General features: G+C 39.9%; 1 protein-coding gene across 3 annotated transcripts in view; it reads right to left on the minus strand.

Moving 5' to 3' along the window:
* The window catches only part of RNF168 (ring finger protein 168), a 56984-nt gene that overhangs the window by 13665 nt on the left and 24803 nt on the right, over positions 1-18516 (minus strand). For all 3 annotated transcript variants that reach the window (XM_082624715.1, XM_082624714.1, XM_082624716.1), the window contains exons 3-5: positions 11517-11593; positions 7767-7946; positions 5672-5793 (exon numbers count right to left, since the gene is read on the minus strand). In XM_082624715.1, the coding sequence (XP_082480841.1) occupies positions 5672-5793; positions 7767-7946; positions 11517-11593 (379 nt within the window). The remainder of the gene's footprint in view (positions 1-5671; positions 5794-7766; positions 7947-11516; positions 11594-18516) is intronic.

Below are 18516 nucleotides of genomic sequence, written 5' to 3' on the forward strand. Positions count from 1 at the left end.
TTAAAAATTCTATTGAAGTATAATTGATTTACAATGTGTTAATTTCTGCTATACAGCAAAGTGATTCAGTTATATAGATATATAGATATATTCTTTTCCATTACGGTTTATCACAGGATATTGAATGTAGTTCCCTGTGTTCCAAGTAGGACCTTGTTTACCCATCCTATATATAATAGTTTGCATCTGCTAATTCCAAACTCCCAGTCCTTCCCCCCCCACCCTCCCCCTTGACAACCGCAAGTCTGTTCTCTATGCTTGCCTCACTGTAATTTAAATTAAAATTTCCTTGATTACTAATAAAGTTCAATCTTTTCACATATGTATTGGCCTTCAGCTTTCATGTTCTGTGATGTCAAAATTTTTTGCCTCTTTTTCTGTAGTTCTGTCTTTTTCTCACAAATAGGTGGGTATTCTTTAATAATAAACTTTTTCCAGTAAATAAGTTGAAATATCTTCTTTTAGAGGGCAGCTTATCTTTTTATTCCCTAAAGGTATTTTGATAAAGACATTTTTAATCTTATTATAGTCTATTTGTTTTGCTCCTTAAAGCATCCCTCTCTACAGATATTCTCCTTTGTTATCTTCCTAAATATTTATTTTATGTATGTATGTATATATTTACATATTTGCTTACTTACTTAGTCCTAACCACTGGACTGCCAGGGAATTCCCTTGTCTTTTTTTTTTTTTTTTTTTTTTTTTTTTTTTTTTGCGGTACACGGGCCTCTCACTGTTGTGGCCTCTCCCGTTGCGGAGCACAGGCTCCGGACGCGCAGGCTCAGCGGCCATGGCTCACGGGCCCAGCCACTCCGCGGCATGTGGGATCCTCCCAGACCGGGTCACGAACCCGTGTCCCCTGCATCGGCAGGCGGACTCTCAACCACCGTGCCACCAGGGAAGCCCTCCCTTGTCTTTTTAATAGGTCTTTAATTCGCCTTAATTTTTACAGATAGTATGAATAGAGGTCCAAGCTAATTTCCCCCCCATATTATCCACTGTCCCACAGGCATTTATTGACAAGTACATCATTTCCCCACTGACCAGCAACGATGACTACTGTGTTCGTTACCCAAAGTACCCCAAAACTTAGTGGCTTAAACCAACAAACATTATCTCATAGTTTCTGAGGGTCAGGAATTCAAGAGCAGCTTAGCAGGGTAGTTCTGGCTCAGGATTTTCATGAGGGTCCAGTCAAGATGTTGGTCAGTCATCTGGTCAGTAGCCTGACTGAGGCTAGAGGATCACCCTCCAACCAGGCTCATGCACAAAGGCTATTCTGGAGGTCTCACTTCCTTACTGGTTGTTGGCAGAAGGCCCCAGTTCCTTACCATGTGGGACTTTCCATAGGGCTGCTCACAACATGACAGCTAACTTTCCCAGAGCAAATAATCCAAAAGAGAAAAGTCACTTTAGGACTTAGTCTCTGAAGTGTACAATGTCCCCCTCTCTGAAGTGTACAATGTCCCTTCTGGTAATTCTATGTGTATAAGTCCAGCCCACATTCAAGGGGAGGGGAATTAGGCTCAGTCTTTTGAAGGGAGAAATATCAAAGATTTGTGAACATATTTTAAAACCACAAAAGCTAGGGCTTCCCTGGTGGCGCGGTGGCTGAGAGTCTGCCTGCCGATGCAGGGGACACGGGTTTGTGCCCCGGTCCAGGAAGATCCCACATGCCGCGGAGCGGCTGGGCCCGTGAGCTATGGCCGCTGGGCCTGTGCGTCCGGAGCCTATGCTCCGTGGCGGGAGAGGCCACAACAGTGAGAGGCCCGCGTACCACAAAAACAAACAAACAAACAAACAAACAAACACAAAAGCTAGCATAAAGGTTCTATAAACTGTGGTGTGTTTCTAAGCTATCTATTATTTTGTCTTATCATTTTGTCTATCTATCCCTGTGCAAATAACACATATGTTAACTTACTATAAATCTGAAGCATCCATACCTCCACCACACATTTTATTTTTCATCAGGAGTATCTGAAGGCCCTTTCTCGTCCATATAAATTTTAAAATCAGAATGCAAGAAAAAAAAAAAAGGTTGGTGGGACTTCCCTGGCGGGTCAGTGGTTAGGATTCTGTGTTTCCACTGCAGGGGGCACGGGTTTGATCCCTGGTCAGGGAACTAAGATCTCCCATATGCCACGCAGCAAGGCCAAAAAAAACACCCCAAAAAACAAAAACAACAACAAAAAGGTTGGGATTCTGACTTCAAATGCATTTAACCTATAGATCAGTTTGGAGAGATATGACATTAAGCAATTTTGTAACATTAGACATCTTCCAACCTACAGCTACTACGTATTTCTTTAATATAGTAAAATTTTATAACATGCTCCATAAGGACTTTTAGAATTTTCAATAAATTTATTTCTAAGTACTTTTTATTTTCTGATGCTACTACAAACAGAATCTTTGTTGTTACGTTTGCAGTAGACTTTAAAAAAAATAAATTTATTTATTTTATTTATTTATTTTTGGCTGCACTGGGTCTTCGCTGTTGCACACGGGCTTTCTCTAGTTGTGGCGAGCGGGGGCTACTCTTTGTTGCAGTGTGCGTGCTTCTCATTGCAGTGGCTTCTTTTGTTGTGAAGCACTGGCTCTAGGCGTGTGGGCTTCAGTAGTTGTGGCACGCAGGCTCAGTAGTTGTGGTGTACGGGCTCTAGAGCGCAGGTTCAGTAGTTGTGACACACAGGCTTAGTTACTCCGCGGCATGTGTGATCTTCCCGGACCAGGGATCAAACCCGTGTCCCTGCATTGGCAGGCAGATTCTTAACCACTGTGCCATCAGGGAAGTCCCTTGCAATAGACTTTTTGTATAGATTTTTATATCTACCAAGCTTGCTAATCTCTTATAAATTCTAAAAATGTACCTCTGAACTCTTGGGCTTTCTATAAAATTATCCCACCTCTGAATAACAATAGCTCCTTTCCCCTTCCTTACCAAGCTTATAATCTTTTATTTCCTTTTATTGCCTTACTGTAAAGACTAAAATCTCCAGTACGACACTGTGTTTTCCTGGTCTTAAAAGGGGAATGATTTCTATTTTCTACCATAAAGTATGATATCTGATACAGGTTTTCTGGTAGACATCCTTCAACAGGTTAAGTTTCTATTCCTACTTTATCAAGAATTATTCCCAAGTTTTTCATATTTAAACAGTTAATAGGTTAACTTGCATTGATTCATTTTCTAATTATGAAGCCAGCAACATATTTCTGGAATTGTCTTTTTTTTTTTAATTGGAGTATAGTTGCTTTACACTGCTATGTCAGTTTCTGCTGTTCAAAAAATTTTTTAAATTAATTAATTTTTTTGGCTGCCTTGGATCTTCGTTGCTGCACACGGGCTTTCTCTAGTTGCCGCGAGTAGAGGCTACTCTTCGCTGCGGTGCATGGGCTTCTCATTGCAGTGGCTTCTCTTGTTGTGGAGCATGGGCTCTAGGTGCGTGGGCTTCAGTAGTTGTGGCATGCGGGCTCAGGAGTTGTGGCTCACGGGCTCTAGAGTGCAGGCTCAGTAGTTGTGGCGCACGGGCTTAGCTGCTCCGCGGCATGTGGGATCCTTCCGGACCAGGGCTCGAACCCATGTCCCCTGCATTGGCAGGCGGATTCTTAACCACTGCACCACCAGGGAAGTCCTGTTTTTCTTTTTTTAATTGAAGTATAGTTGATATACAATATCATGTAAATTACAGGTGTACAATACAGTGATTCACTTTTTTTTTTTTTGTTTTGTTTTGCTTTGTTCTTGCGGTACGCGGGCCTCTCACTGCTGTGGCATCTCCCGTTGCGGAGCACAGGCTCCAGACGCGCAGGCTCAACGGCCATGGCTCACAGGCCCAGCTGCTCCGCAGCACGTGGGATCCTCCTGGACCAGGGCACGAACCCACGTCCCCTGCATCGGCAGGCGGACTCTCAACTACTGCGCCACCAGGGAAGCCCAGTGATTCACATTTTTAAAGGTTATATTCCATTTACCGTTATTGTAAAATATTTGCTATATTCCTTGTGTTGTACAATATATCCTTGTAGCTTAATTTATACCTAATACCTGTACCTCTTAATCCCCTACTCCTATATTGCCCCTCCCTCCTTCCCTCACCCCACTGGTAACCGCTAGTTATCAGCCTGTGAGTCTGCTTCTTTTTTGTTATGGACATGTCATTTTAGATATATTTTCATTCTTCTTTTTCTGATATGGCATTTAAAGCCTTCTAAATACTACTTCAGCCATATCCCAGAAGGTCCAATGTATAATGTTTTCAGTTCTATGTTTCCATAAAGATTTATTCTTTAACCAATGAGTTACCTAGTAGTTTTTCTTAATTTTCAAAACACTTTAGTAATCTTTTTGTTAATTATTTTAAATTTGAAATTCATATAACATAAAATTAACCATTTTGGGCTTCCCTGGTGGCACAGTGGTTGGCAGTCCGCCTGCCGATGCAGGGGACACGGGTTTGTGCCCCGGTCCGGGAGGATCCCACATGCCGTGGAGCATCTGGGCCCGTGAGCCATGGTTGCTAAGCCTGCACGTCCGAGCCTGTGCTCTGCAACGGGAGAGGCCACAACAGTGAGAGGCCCGCGTACCACACACACAAAAAAACCAAAATAAAAAACCATTTTAAAGCATACATTTAGTACATTTACAAAGTTGTGCAACCATCACTTCTATCTAGTTTGTTGTTTATATTTAAGAATTCTTCATATATTTCAGAGACTAGACCTTATCTGTTTTTAACTTTGTGTACCTTTAATCCACCAGTTTCTCAGTTTCTTCAATTTCTGCTTTTAAATTCATCAGTTTATTATTATATTTCTAGTAAATTTTTATCTTTATATATTTCAAAATATATATTTAGATTCATGAAGATTCATGACAGTTATATCCTTTATGTAGAATAGTATTATATCAATATGAAATATCCCTGCTTTTCTTTTAATGGTTTTTCTCGACTTCTACTTTGCATTATATCAGGCATTAACAATATTGATGTTGCATGTCTATTTCTTCTTTTAATAGCAACCACCTCATTTAATGCTGCCCTCTTCCCATCTATCTCCATCTCCCTGTCCCAAATTTCCACCATCTCAAATCCTAAATTTCTATGAACTTTGAAAGGAAGCAAATTACCTGCACATATTTACCCAGTTGAATCAAAAGCCCTTACATGTTTTTGAAGTCTAGATTGTAGTTGATAAACTTTTTCAACTATGAATTACTATGGAAAAGCTTATATCCTCATAGAGTCATCAACTCTTCCTGTTGCTATGAGGGGCACTCTGGGGCAACTAAATTCACTCCACTGTTGATTACCTGACTTATGTTTTTTGTACAGTAGGGAAGGAATGTAATATATAAACTGGGAAAAAGAGGGTGGGGTAATGATCTAGATGCCAAACTGTAAACTCCTTCAATGAGGATGACCTTATATGGAACTAGAGTCTCACCTGAATCTAAATTAAGAGAAAAAGGAAATGGGAACAACATGGAAATCCTGAGCAATGAAGATAAAAAAGGTTTCACATCCCGCTTCATGCTAGCCAGGAATCTAAGCTATGTGAGCATCTCTCTTATTTTCACTTTACATCAACCTCAGACCATCTGGAGGGTTTTCATGCAGAGCTGATGGGCCAAATTTTGATACAGAAGTAAACTATATTCACTTACTTCTGAATATCTCCAGTGTTTGTTTGTTTGTTCTTACTTTTCTTCTGTGACTTGGTTGTGACTGTATCAGATTTTTCGGAATTCAAGGGCGAAGCCAAGATACTTCCCTCACAGAAATTGTTCTTCAACAGCAGAAAAAGCATAAAACAATTTTAAAATAAAATAAGCTATTGATCAATTCAGAATCCACAATAGAATTTTTCAGGAATTATTAAATTCTATATATCCTTTGAATAATACTGACCATGCAAAAATTAATATAAACAAGATAAAGTTTATCTAAGTTGGTCTAAATTGCATTTTTACTCTACATTATAAACACAAAGAGCATGATGGTACTAATCTCATTAGCTGATAATTTCTGCTAACTTTTCTAATGAATAATTTCATATTTATAACTACCTTAATCTGTAGGGAAAAATTCAGAGCTGTGGCTGTACCTGGAATAAAATTTATTTTACATAAAATAATTTAATTTGGGGATTTAAGGGCATACCAATAAATATCATCAATATTTACTTGCTGTCTCATGGAAGTCTCATAAGTTTCTTACTACACTATTGGAAAAATTAATATACTTGGTGGCGGTAGACATTTGGCCTAGGACCACCAAACTTTTACAAGTAAACGAAAAATTATTTTAAAATATCAGTAGATCTGCTCTTATAATCCGATGTGAAAACACGAAGAATTAAAAACAATAACTCTTGAAAGACAAACTTGACCCCAGATTTTCCTCTCTGATATTATTTTCTCTCCTATCCCATTTGTTATTCTATTGATCTATGTCTTTTTTTTTGGCCACGCTGTGCAGTTTACAGGATCTTAGTCACCAACCAGGGACTGAACCCAGGGCCACAGCAGTGAAAGCGCCAAGTCCTAACCACTGGACTGCCAGGGAAGTTCCATGGTCTATGTCTTTTATTTAATTTCTCAATTGTATACTGCTCCAAAGCTATTCCACTTAAATTTTAAAAGGAAATACATTCTTAAAAAGGGCATATAATCTAAAACTTGGGTATATTATTATGAATGGCAGGCTTCTCGAAAATGGGGAAAAAAAAAACAACAACCCAATTTTGGATATACTTAATTTGGGTAAGTATATTTTAAGGTATTTGTTGTTTGAAAGCAGAGGAATTGTTTTTAGAGGCTCTCAAACCTGAATGTACATCAGACTTCCCTAGTTGCCTCTGGGAGTGGTATTCCTTAAATCCCATCCCCAGAGATTCAGTATTTTAAAAGAACTACAAGTGATTCTGCCAGGTTCTTTCAAATCACTGGGTCCCACTGTATCCTTTGGTCTTACAGTATGTGTTCTATCATCCTTTCTTTAATTCATCGTCCCCTGGGCAGTAATTTAACTACGGCAAGATAACAAAATCCAGGTTTAATATGTTATTTAAGAATTTAGGGACTTCCCTGGTGGTCCAGGAAAGCACAGTTAAGACTGTGCTTGCACTGCAGGGGACACTGGTTTGATCCCTGGTTGTGGAACTAAGATCCTGCAAGCCACACAGCGTGGCCAGAGAAAAAAAAGAAGTTAAAAAAATATTTAATGTGCTTCACTTTCAAAAAGTGATCTGCATCCATACAATGGAATATTTTGCCACTCTTACAAAAGAATTATACACTATATGTAGTAATATAATAGGAAAAATCTCTAAGAAATAGCCGAGTGAAAAAGGTCAGGAGAAAAACAGTGTGATTCACACATCCTTTTTAGGTAAAAAAAAAAAAAAAGTTATAAGAAACTGTTAATAGTGCTAACTAACCTTTGGGGAAAGAGACTGATGTAATGGAATAGGAATAGGAGTGGAGAAGTGGGGGGGGGGGGAATGGAGCTTTCATTTTCCACTGAATAGCTTTCCTGCATAACTGAATTTACTAACAACTTACAAAAATGATTTTTTAAAGCATACCTGGATTAGAGCAAATATATAACAGTATGCCAAGAAAGTTTTGCTTTAAGTAGAGCAAATATGTCAGAAATAGTTTCTAGTTATGGTGAATGCTTCCTTTTTCAGATTGTTCAAAATCACATAGTCAAAGCAATAGGAATGTAAATACTTCAAAGTTCTTTCTTAAAACTTACAATTTTAAGGCTTAGCTTTCTTGCCAGCTCTTCATCACTTTTCAGTTGTTCTTCCATCTCTCTTTGCCTTTTTTCTGCCTGTCTCTTTTCCTCTTCTTCCTCCTCTGCCAGTAATCTCTGTATGTATTCTTCACTGGCTTTGTTTTCTTCTTCCTCATTGGCTCGTCGCTCTGCCTCCACCTTAAAAATGATTAATAAAGAACAATCCTTCTCTGAACTTTTTAGTATACTTGCAATATTTCTTTCTTTTTTAAAAGATTTAATTTTATTTATTTTTGGCTGCGTTGGGTCTTCATTGCTGTGTGCGGGCTTTCTCTAGTTGTGGCGGGCGGGGGGCTACTCTTTGTCATGGTACGCAGGCTTCTCCTGTTGCAGAGCATGGGTTCTAGGCGTGTGGGCTCTAGAGCGCAGGCTCAGTAGTTGTGGCGCACAGGCTTAGTTGCTCTGCGGCATGTGGGATCTTCCCGGACCAGGGCTCAAACCTGTGTCCCCTGCATTGGCAGGTGGATTCTTTCCCTATCAAACACCTAGGAAGTCCCAATACTTCTTAATAAGAATAGAAAAATTTTTAAAAAAAGAACAAATTGGCAGGAATTAAAATTTCTCAAATGAAGTACAAATCCGGAGAGGCAAATTCCTATAGAATAATTCAGGAACTCTCCTTCAGGAAGCCTTCCCGTCAGCCCAATGAAACCTTGATCAAAGCCTCATCCCTCCACATTTCGGTCCTTATCACATTTTCCATTACACTGTCACACATTTTTGGAAGTCTTTCTAGGTGATACTTTTTCTCAGTTAACAGAAGGCCATGTTCTGACTCATTTTGGCATAGGTTTCTGAACTAAACCCTAGCAAGGGAATGGAATGATAGAAACTGACTTAAACCAAACAGTGTCCTTCCCTGAAGTTGGGATGAATCCCCAAACATGGTGGGCAGGGGTGGAATAGTTGCTGAAGAAACAACCACAATGGTCATTATATGATTTACAGATGAGGAAAGACACAGAAAAGCTTTCCTAGATCAGAAAGTGATCTAACTTTCTTTTCTTAGCTCAGTAACTGGCAGGGGGGAGACTCAAACTCAGCATCTAGGACCTAAGGCCATGCTTGTGGGCATCTGAACTATACTTCCTGAAAGAAATAATGTAACAACTTCTTTAGACATCTAAAGGATTTGACTCAAGAATAAGTCCTTGACCCAATTCAAGTGAAGGTGACATGAGTAAAGGTTTGTTAAGGAACTTTTAAGTTTTCTTGCTCTTAAAGGAAAGCCACTGCAAGAGACAGCTGGCTCTTCCTCTGCATACTGTTGTATATGCACCTGAGGTTCAGAAATGTGCAGCTACCTTGTTATTAGCCTGAGGATAAAGCCAGCTGACAGAAGTTAGCAAAGAAATGGAACTAGAGCTCTGGATGAAACCGACCATGAAGCCCCTATTAACCTCTGGAATTCCAGTAAATTACAATTTTCTGTCACCTGTACTCAAAAGCATCCTGAAAAAACCTGTTCTCACTATATTGTTGTAAAGATTAAATTACTCCTTACTTAAGGAACTTCCCTGGTGGTGCAATGGTTAGGAATCTTCCTGCCAATGCCAGGGGACACAGGTTCGATCCCTGGTCTGGGAAGATGCCACATGCCGCAGAGCAACTAAGCTTGTGTGCCACAACTACAGAGCCTGCACTCTAGAGCCCGCATGCCCTAGAGCCCGAGCACTGCAACTACTGAAGCCTGCGCGCCTAGAGCCTGTGCTCCACCACAAGAGAAGCCTGCAAACCGTGAGGAAGAGTAGTTTCTGCTCACCACAACTAGAGAAAGCACGCGCAGCAGCAAAGAAGACCCAACGCAGCCAAAAAATAAATAAATAAAACCCTTACTTAAGAACATCGTCTAGACTATATGCTGACAACTATCATAATTATTTACTAGTTCTTCTAGAGATCTCATGGTCTAATACAGTAGCCACTAGCTACATGTGGCTACTGAGTAGCTGAAATGTGACTAGTCCAAATTGAGACGTATTATAAGTACAAAATACACAATTGCACACTAAATAAGAAAAAAAATAGTCAATACTTTCTATACTGATTACATAATAAAATATTTTAGATAGGGCTTCCCTGGTGGCGCAGTGGTTGAGAGTCCGCCTGCCGATGCAGGGGATGCGGGTTCGTACCCCGGTCCGGGAGGATCCCACAAGCCGCGGAGCGGCTGGGCCCGTGGGCCATGGCTGCTGAGCCTGCGCGTCTGGAGCCTGTGCTCTGCAGCGGGAGAGGCCACAGCAGTGAGAGGCCCGCGTACCGCAAAAAAAATAAATAAATAAAAAAATTTAGATATACTGTATTAAATAAAATATACATAAAAATTAATTTCATCTTTTTTAAAAATACTTTTAAAAATATTTATTTATTTATTTTTGGCTGTGTTGGGTCTTCGTTGCTGCACGCGGGCCTTCTCTAGTTGCGGCGAGCAGGGGCTACTCTTCGTTGCGGTGCGCAGGCTTCTCATTGTGGTGGCTTCTCTTGTTGTGGAGCACGAGCTCTAGGGTGCGTGGGTTTCAGTAGTTGCAGCACATGGGCCCAGTAGTTGTGGCTCGTGGGCTCTAGAGCACGGGCTCAGCAGTTGTGGCCTATGGGCTTAGTTGCTCCATGGCATGTGGGATCTTCCCGGACCAGGGCTCGAACCCATGTCCCCTGCAACAGCAGGCAGATTCTTAACCACTGCGCCACCAGGGAAGCCCCTCATCTGTTTTTTTTTTTTTTAAATCTTTAAAAAATGTGGCTAATAGAAAATTTTAAATGATATATGAACCCACACCATATTTCTATTGGACAACACTGCTCTACATTAATCAGGGTAGGGGGAGTACTAGGGCTTTCCTAGTACTAGTGAAGTTCAAAGGCCATAAGCACCACTCCCTCTTTTCATATTTAGGTACTTCACAGTTAGCCCTTTATGCTTTCCTCACCTAAATGCATGGTTTGTGTCCCCCAAAATTCATATATTGAAGCCCTAACTCCCAATGTGATGATATTTGGAGGTGGGGCCTTCGGGAGGTAATTGGGTCATGAGGGTGGAGTCCTCATGAAAGGGATTAGTACCCTTAGAAGAAGACACACAAGAGAGATGATCTATCTCTCTCTTCCTCTCTCTGCCATGTGAGAATACAGTGAGAAGGCAGCTGTCTACAAGCCAGGAAGCAGGCCCTTGCCCAATACCACATCTCCCAGTGTCTTAATCTTGCACTTCCCAGATCCAGAACTGTGAGAACAAATGTTTGTTGTTTAAGTCACCCAGTCTATGGTGTTTTTGATATAGCAGTCTAAATGGACTTAAGACACCCATAATCTACCACCTTTTCCCCATCCTTTATGCTCAAAGCTTCACGGAAATGAAAAAAATTTCCTTCATACCTAAATGCTTACAGATCACTACCACATAAGAAGAGCATGTATAAATAAATTAAAGCTAGTTTTAAACTATTTTGAACATGTGTAAAAAAATGGAGCCTTTATAAAGCACATTAAAATTATTAACATTTCAATATATACTATTTATTTACATAAGCACATAAAACTGTATGTAAACACAGCAGAAAATTTTTCCAGAAAAGAGTACTTAGTAGTTAGTACTAAGTACTAAGTATTAAACTAATTTTAGTATTAAACTAAGTATTAAACTAATTCTAAGTATTAGTACTAAGTATTAAGAGTACTAAGTATTAAGAGTACTAAGTATTTAGTACATACCTTGCTTATCTCCTCTTCATATTCTCTTCTTAATTCCCCAGGTTTACTTAATAGGCGAACTGGCTGATAGTCATCAACTGTTTCAGATAAAGAAAGAATATTATATTATAGGCAACACCGAATTATATGGCTAGCTTTGATCTTCCACTAAACCTATATTAATATAAAAATGCAAAATTAAAATAAACATACAATTATTAACAGCTATAGCAATATTTTTTAATGGAATTCCATTTTAAAAGAAAGGCCAGGACTTCCCTGGTAGTGCAGTGGTTAAGAGTCTGCCTGCCAATGCAGGGTACACAGGTTCGATCCATGGTCCGGGAAGATGCCACATGCTATGGAGCAACTGAGCCCATGCGCCACAACTGCTGAAGCCCGCGCGCCTAGAGTCCATGCTCCGCAACAAGAGAAGCCACCACAATGAGAAGCCTGCGCACCGCAGCAAAGAGTAGCTCCCACTTGCTGCAACTAGAGGAAGCCCGTGCACAGCAACGAAGACCCAATGCAGCCAAAAAATAAATAAATAAAATTAAAAGAAAAGAAAGGAATCTACGTTCCCTGGAATTAACCAAATACAAAAAAAAAAGGCCAGGGACTTCCCTGGTGGTGCAGTGACCAAGAATCTGCGCTCCCAATGCAGGAGGCCCAGGTTTGATCCCTGGTCAGGGAAATAGTCCACATGCTGCAACTAAGAGTTTGCATGCCACAACTAAAGATCCTGCGTGCCAAAACTAACACCTGCCTCAGCCAAAAAAAAATAAATAAAAAATAAAAAAATAATTAAAAAAAAAAATAAATAAGTATTTAAAAAAAAAAAAAAAAAAAAAGAGAGGCCAGAGGTTTTCTGGTTCAAAATGGCACATGAACACATACACTTAGCTCTTTCTCTAGAATCCATTAACATAACAATAAAGGAAGTTTTAAAAAGTAATCCTACAATAATAGCAAACACATATTTCTCAAAAAAGGTATATACAAATGGCCCACAAGCACATGAAAAGATGCTCAGCATCACTAGTCGTCAGGGAAATGCAAATCAAAACCACAAAGAAATACACTTTGTACCCATTAGAGTGGCTACTATAAAACAAACAAAATAACAAGCATTGGCAAGGAGATGAAATTGGAATCCTTGTGCACTGTCAGGGGAAGTGTAAAATGGTATAGCTGCTACGGAAAACAGTATGGCGGTTGCTCAAAAAACTAAACATAGAAATACCGTGTGATCCAGCATTTGCACTTTTAGATACATATCCAAAAGATATGAAAGTAGGGTATCAAACAGATACTTATACACCATGTCATACCCAGCATTATTCACAACAGCCAAATGGTGGAAGTAACCCAAGTGTCCATCAACATGAATGGATAAATAAAATGTGGTAAATACATACAATAGAATATTATTCAGTCTTATAAAAGAATGAAATTCTGACACATGCTACAACACGGATGAACCCTGAAGACACCATGCTAAGTGAAAGAAGCCAGACACAAAAGCACAAATACCTACTTTGTCCTCTACTTATATGAGGTACCCAGAGTAGTCAAGTTTGACAGAAAGTGGAATGATGGTTGCCAGGGGTTAGTTAGAGGGAGGGGGAATTGAGGAGATATTGTTTAACGGGTACAGTTTCAATTGTGTAAGATGAAAAAGTTCTGCAGATGGATGGTGGTGATGGCTGCACACCAATATGATGTTCTTAATGCGACTGAACTGTATACTTAAAAATGGTTCAAATGGGGATTTCCCTGATGGTGCAGTGGTTAAGAATCCGCCTGCCAATGCAGGGCACACGGGTTCAAGCCCTGGTCCAGGAAGATCCCACATGCTGTGGAGCAACTAAGCCCGTGCGCCACAACTACTGAACCAGCGCTCTAGAGCCCGTGAGCCACAACTACTGAAGCCTGCACGCTCTAGAGCCTGCGTGCCACAACTATTGAATCCGCATGCTGCAACTACTGAAGCCCGCACGCCTAGAGCCCATGCTCCGCAACATGAGAAGCCACTGCAATGAGAAGCCTGTGCACTGCAACAAAGAGTAGCCCCCGCTCACCACAACTAGAGAAAGTCTGCGCACAGCAATGAAGACTGAACGCAGCCAAAAAAAAAAAAAGAAAGGTAAATTTTATGTTAGGTATATTTTTACCAAAATAAACAAAACTTGATAAAAAGTAAATCGCTTTGGGAGTTCCCCGGTGGTCTCGTGGTTAGGATTTGGTGCTTTCACTGCTGTGGCCTGGGTTCAATCCCTGGTAGGGGAACTGAGATCCCAAAAGCCACGCAAAAAAAAGGAAAAAAGTAAATCACTTTACACATTAGACACAATAAAAAATAGCTAAGATAATTTAGAAAAAGAACAATGAAGAGAGATTTACTGTATTAGATATGAAAACACATAATTAAGTAGAATTAAATGAAGAAGGCGTGGTACAAACACAGCCATCAAGAAACAGTTAAAAAAAAAAGAAAATCCCCCAAACAGCTCTGGAAAACAAGCAGACTGTTGTTTGATTAGGTAAACAGTATACAATGAGGATGTATCATTCACCAAGCAGTGTGGTTCCCCAGGAACTTTCAATTCCTGGGGGAAAAAAATTTAAGATGGCTGTTTTATACAACACTCAGATTGCAGGTGAATTTAAAAAAATTTAATGGAAACTAAAAATGACTGAAGAAAATATAAATGATAAATTCAAAATTTTAAGATAGGGTAGATTTCCTGAATAACAGAAGAAATACCCAAACAAAACTTTAATATGATGACAAACATCACAAAGTTAAAAACAACAAACTGGGAGAAATTATTTGCAAATACATAAATCAATAGACAATTAACATGCAGAATGTAACAAGAACTTCTACAGAATAAGAAAAACACACTTCAGTAATGGGCAAATGAAAGGACCATGCAATTTACAGAAGATGCTTAACTACTCACTCTATAGTAAGCAGAACACTGTAATTTAAAAAAAAATTGGGGGACTTCCCTGGCAGTCCAGTGCTTAAGACGCCACGCTTCCACTGCAGGGGGTGCGGGTTTGATCTCTGGTCGGGGAACTAAGACCCCACAAGCCACACGGTGGGGCAAAAAAAAAAAAATTTTTTTTAATAGTACTGAGATTTTTAATGTTTACTGATTTGTACACAGGTAAATCTAAACTAAGATCAGTAACTTTTTCAACCGAAAACACAACAAATTTAAATTGCCTTAATATGCTTCCAATAATCTAAATGCAGCAATTATTTGCCGTTTCTTAAACAATTTCTAAGAGTATGACAAATTTAAAAAAATCTGCTTTATAGACTAGAAGCGACTATGATAGTCAATAAGTGCCATCTGTTTAAAGTACCTCACAACACTCATTTGTGTTAGTTAGCTCTAAAATATCTCTCGTAAACTACTGAAATTAAATGTTCCCACTGTACTTAATACTGCTTTCTTACAGTGAGTGTTCTTCTTAAGAAGACAAGATTCACTAAAGGAAATTTATCCCCATACTTTTTATTTTACTCTGAAAGAAAAATCCAAGTTAATTAAAGAACTAAATGTCCAATACTGGACCAAAAATAAAAACAAATAATAAAACCTAACTTGAACAATTAGGCTGTTTATAAAATTATTCTTCCATCCCTCAGTTTGACTCCGCTTGCATCATCAAGGAAACAGCTTCTACTCCCAATTAAATTAAATTTGCTCTGTAGTACCAATCTCCCTCTGAAACCTGTAGGAATTATTCTTTGACTTTTTCTAGCTTCTGGTGGTTTGCCAGCAATCTCTGGTGTTCCTTGGCTTACAGATGCATCACTCCAACCCCCTGTCTTCACACAGTATTCTCACTGTGTGTCTTCACATCATCTTCCTTCTGTGTGTGTGTGTGTGTCTGTGTCCAAATTTCCCCTTTTTATGAAGAGACCAGTCATAATTGATTGCAGCCCACCCTAATGACCTTAACTTGATTACCTCTGTAAAGACCTTATTTCCAAATAAGGTCACATTCAGAAGTATTAGAGGTTAGAACTTAAATATATCTTTCTGTTATGTTACATGTAACAATGTGTAATACATTCTCACTGAAAAACTAAAAAATACTACTAAGAGGAATAAAGATCTAAATAAGTAGAGAAATATACTATTTTCATGGGTACGAGGGCTCTATATTGTCAAGATGTCAATTCTCCCCAAATTGATCTATAGATTCAATGCAATCCCAATCAAACTCCCATTAGGCTTTCAGTAGAAACTGACAGGTTGATTTTTAAATTTACATGGAAATAGAAAGGACCTAGAATACTCAAAGCAAACATGAAAAAGAATAATAAAGTTGGAGAACTATTACTGTGTGCCTTCAAGACTTACTGTTACTGACCTAGGTTCTTGGAGTCTTTAATCAACAGAAAGTGGTAAGAGGTCAAATGAGAAATTCAGGCAAGCCTTTACTGGGACTTGTGCTACAGCACAAGGGAGCGTGAACAAGCAACAAGTGCCCCCGTTCGCTCCCCAAGGGGGGCAAGCTGGGTCCTTAGATGGGGTGAGGGTAGGAGTGGATTGGTGAGTTGGGCCAGAGGGGTGGCTTAGGTGGTCTGCCCACCCCCTTGGTGGTGCTGTGTGCCGGGAGCTTGCTATTGCTATTGCTCCTGGCACCTCAAAAGTGGCAGTTGGGTTTTGGCCTTTTTGTGTCTCATTGTTCATAATTTGCCCCAAATGCCCATGCATGTAGTTATTATTTTTAGTCCCTTATAGTTTTTTTGGTATTCTGTTGGTTGAGGAGATGTTTGTCCAGGCACAAGCACTCCAGTAAAGGGTCTCACGGCCCAGGCCATCTCATTACCATAAAGCTACAGTAATGAAGACACTGTGATTTAAACATTAGAATCAACAAATCAATCAGTGGTGGGACTTTCCTTGTGGTCCTGTGGTTAAGACTCCATGCTCCCAATGCAGGGGGCCCAGGTTCAATCCCCAGTCAGGGAACTAGATCCCACATGCCACAACGAAGGTCCCACATGCCCCAACTAAGACCCAGTGCAGCCAAATAAATAAACAAAATAAATATTTTTTAAAAAGTCAGTGGAATATAGACCCACACTTACAAGAAAAGCTTTTACAAGTGATAAAGGAATAACTAATATTCATAAGGAAAAAATTAACCTCTATCTCATCCACTATTCAAAAATTAATTTGAAATGGACCATAAGCCTAAACATAAAGGCTAAAATTGTAAAGTTTTTAGGGGAAAAAAAGGGGAATATTTTCATATTCCTAGGGTTTTCTTAGATAGGACACAGGAAGTAATAGCCATAAAAGGAAAAGTTAATGAATTAGACTTCATGAAAATTAAAAATTACAGCTCATCAAAAGACACCATTAAGGACTTCCCTGGTGGTGCAGTGGTTAAGAATCCACCTGCCAATGCAGGGGACGTGGGTTCGAGCCCTGGTCTGGGAAGATCCCACATGCCACGGAGCAATGAAGTCCGTGTGCCACAACTACTGAAGCCCGCACTCTAGAGCCCGTGAGCCACAACTACTGAGCCCATGCGCCTAGAGCCTCCACCACAAGAGAAGCCACCGCAATGAGAAGCCTGTGCACCGCAACAAAGAGTAGCCCCCGCTCGCTGCAATGAGAGAAAGCCTGCGTGCAGCAACGAAGACCCAACACAGCCATATATAAATAAAAAATAAATTTAAAAAAAAAAAAGGAAAGAAAATGAATATGCAAACCACAGACCACAGAAAATATTCACAAAACACATCTGGCAAAGTACTGATACATATCACTACTGAACTCCTACTCTCAATAATACAAAGATAAAACTCAAGGGGCAAAAGATTCAAGCAGGCACTTCACAATGGAAGACATACAAGTGGCCAGCCAATAAAAAATGAAAAAAGATTCAATATCATTAGTTACCTGGGACATGCAAATTACAACTACAATGAGATACTACTACAAATCCATCAGAAGGATTAAAATTAAAAAGAGAGATAACAGCAAATGTTGGTGAGGATATTGTAAGTGAACCAAATGTGTCCCCTCGAAATTCACGTAGAAATCCTAATTCAATGTGATGGTATTTGGAGATGGGGCCTTTGGGAGGTCTAATTAGGTCACAAGGGTAGAGATCCCATGAATGGGATTAGCACCCTAATAAGAGGCCAGAGAGCTGGCTAGCTATCCACTATATGAGAATATAATCAGGAAGAGGGCCAAACCAGGAACCAAATTGGCCAGCACCTTGATCTTAGACTTCCCAGCTCCAGAACTGTGAAAAATAAATCTACTGTTTAAGTGACCCACTCCATATACTTTGTTACAGCAGCCCAAACTAACTAACGCAGATGAGCAGAAGCCAGGATTTGTATATGTTGTTGCTGGGATTAGAAAATAATACAACCACTTTGGAAAATGATCTGGCAGTTTATTTTATAATCAAACATATACCTACTCTATGACAGAGCACTTCCACTCCTAAGTATTTGTCCAAGAAAAATGAAAACATATGACCACAAAAATAAACTTGTACAAGAATCTTCGCAGCAACTTTATTCAAGATAGCCAAAAGCTGGAAACAGCTGAGGGACCATGAACCGGAGAAGAACCAACAAGGGAAGTGGATGGAGGAAGGGAGCCCACAATCAGCTCCACTTAGCTCTGCAGCACTGAGCTGGAAGTGATAAGAAATGCTGGTATTCTTCTCCTCCTGGAGGGATGCTTGACTGGGAGCTAGGGAGACAGGGAGCCCTGTCTTCCGGTCTTGGCCACACCCACTTGGAGTGGAGCTTCCCTCTTGTTGAGCTAGGGAGAGAGAAGGGCAAATTGTGGCTGCAGAGAACAAGGGAATTCCCTGGCAGTCCAGTGGTTAGGACTCCACACTCTCACTGCCGAGGGCCTGGGTTCAATCCCTGGTGGAGGAACTAAAATCCCACAAGCTGTGCAGCACAGCCAAAATAATAAGAAAGATTAAAAAAAAAAGTATAGTAGAACAATACTTA

This window comes from Mesoplodon mirus (assembly GCF_964341445.2).
Source record: "Mesoplodon mirus genome assembly, chromosome: 6".
Lineage (NCBI taxonomy): Eukaryota > Metazoa > Chordata > Mammalia > Artiodactyla > Ziphiidae > Mesoplodon > Mesoplodon mirus.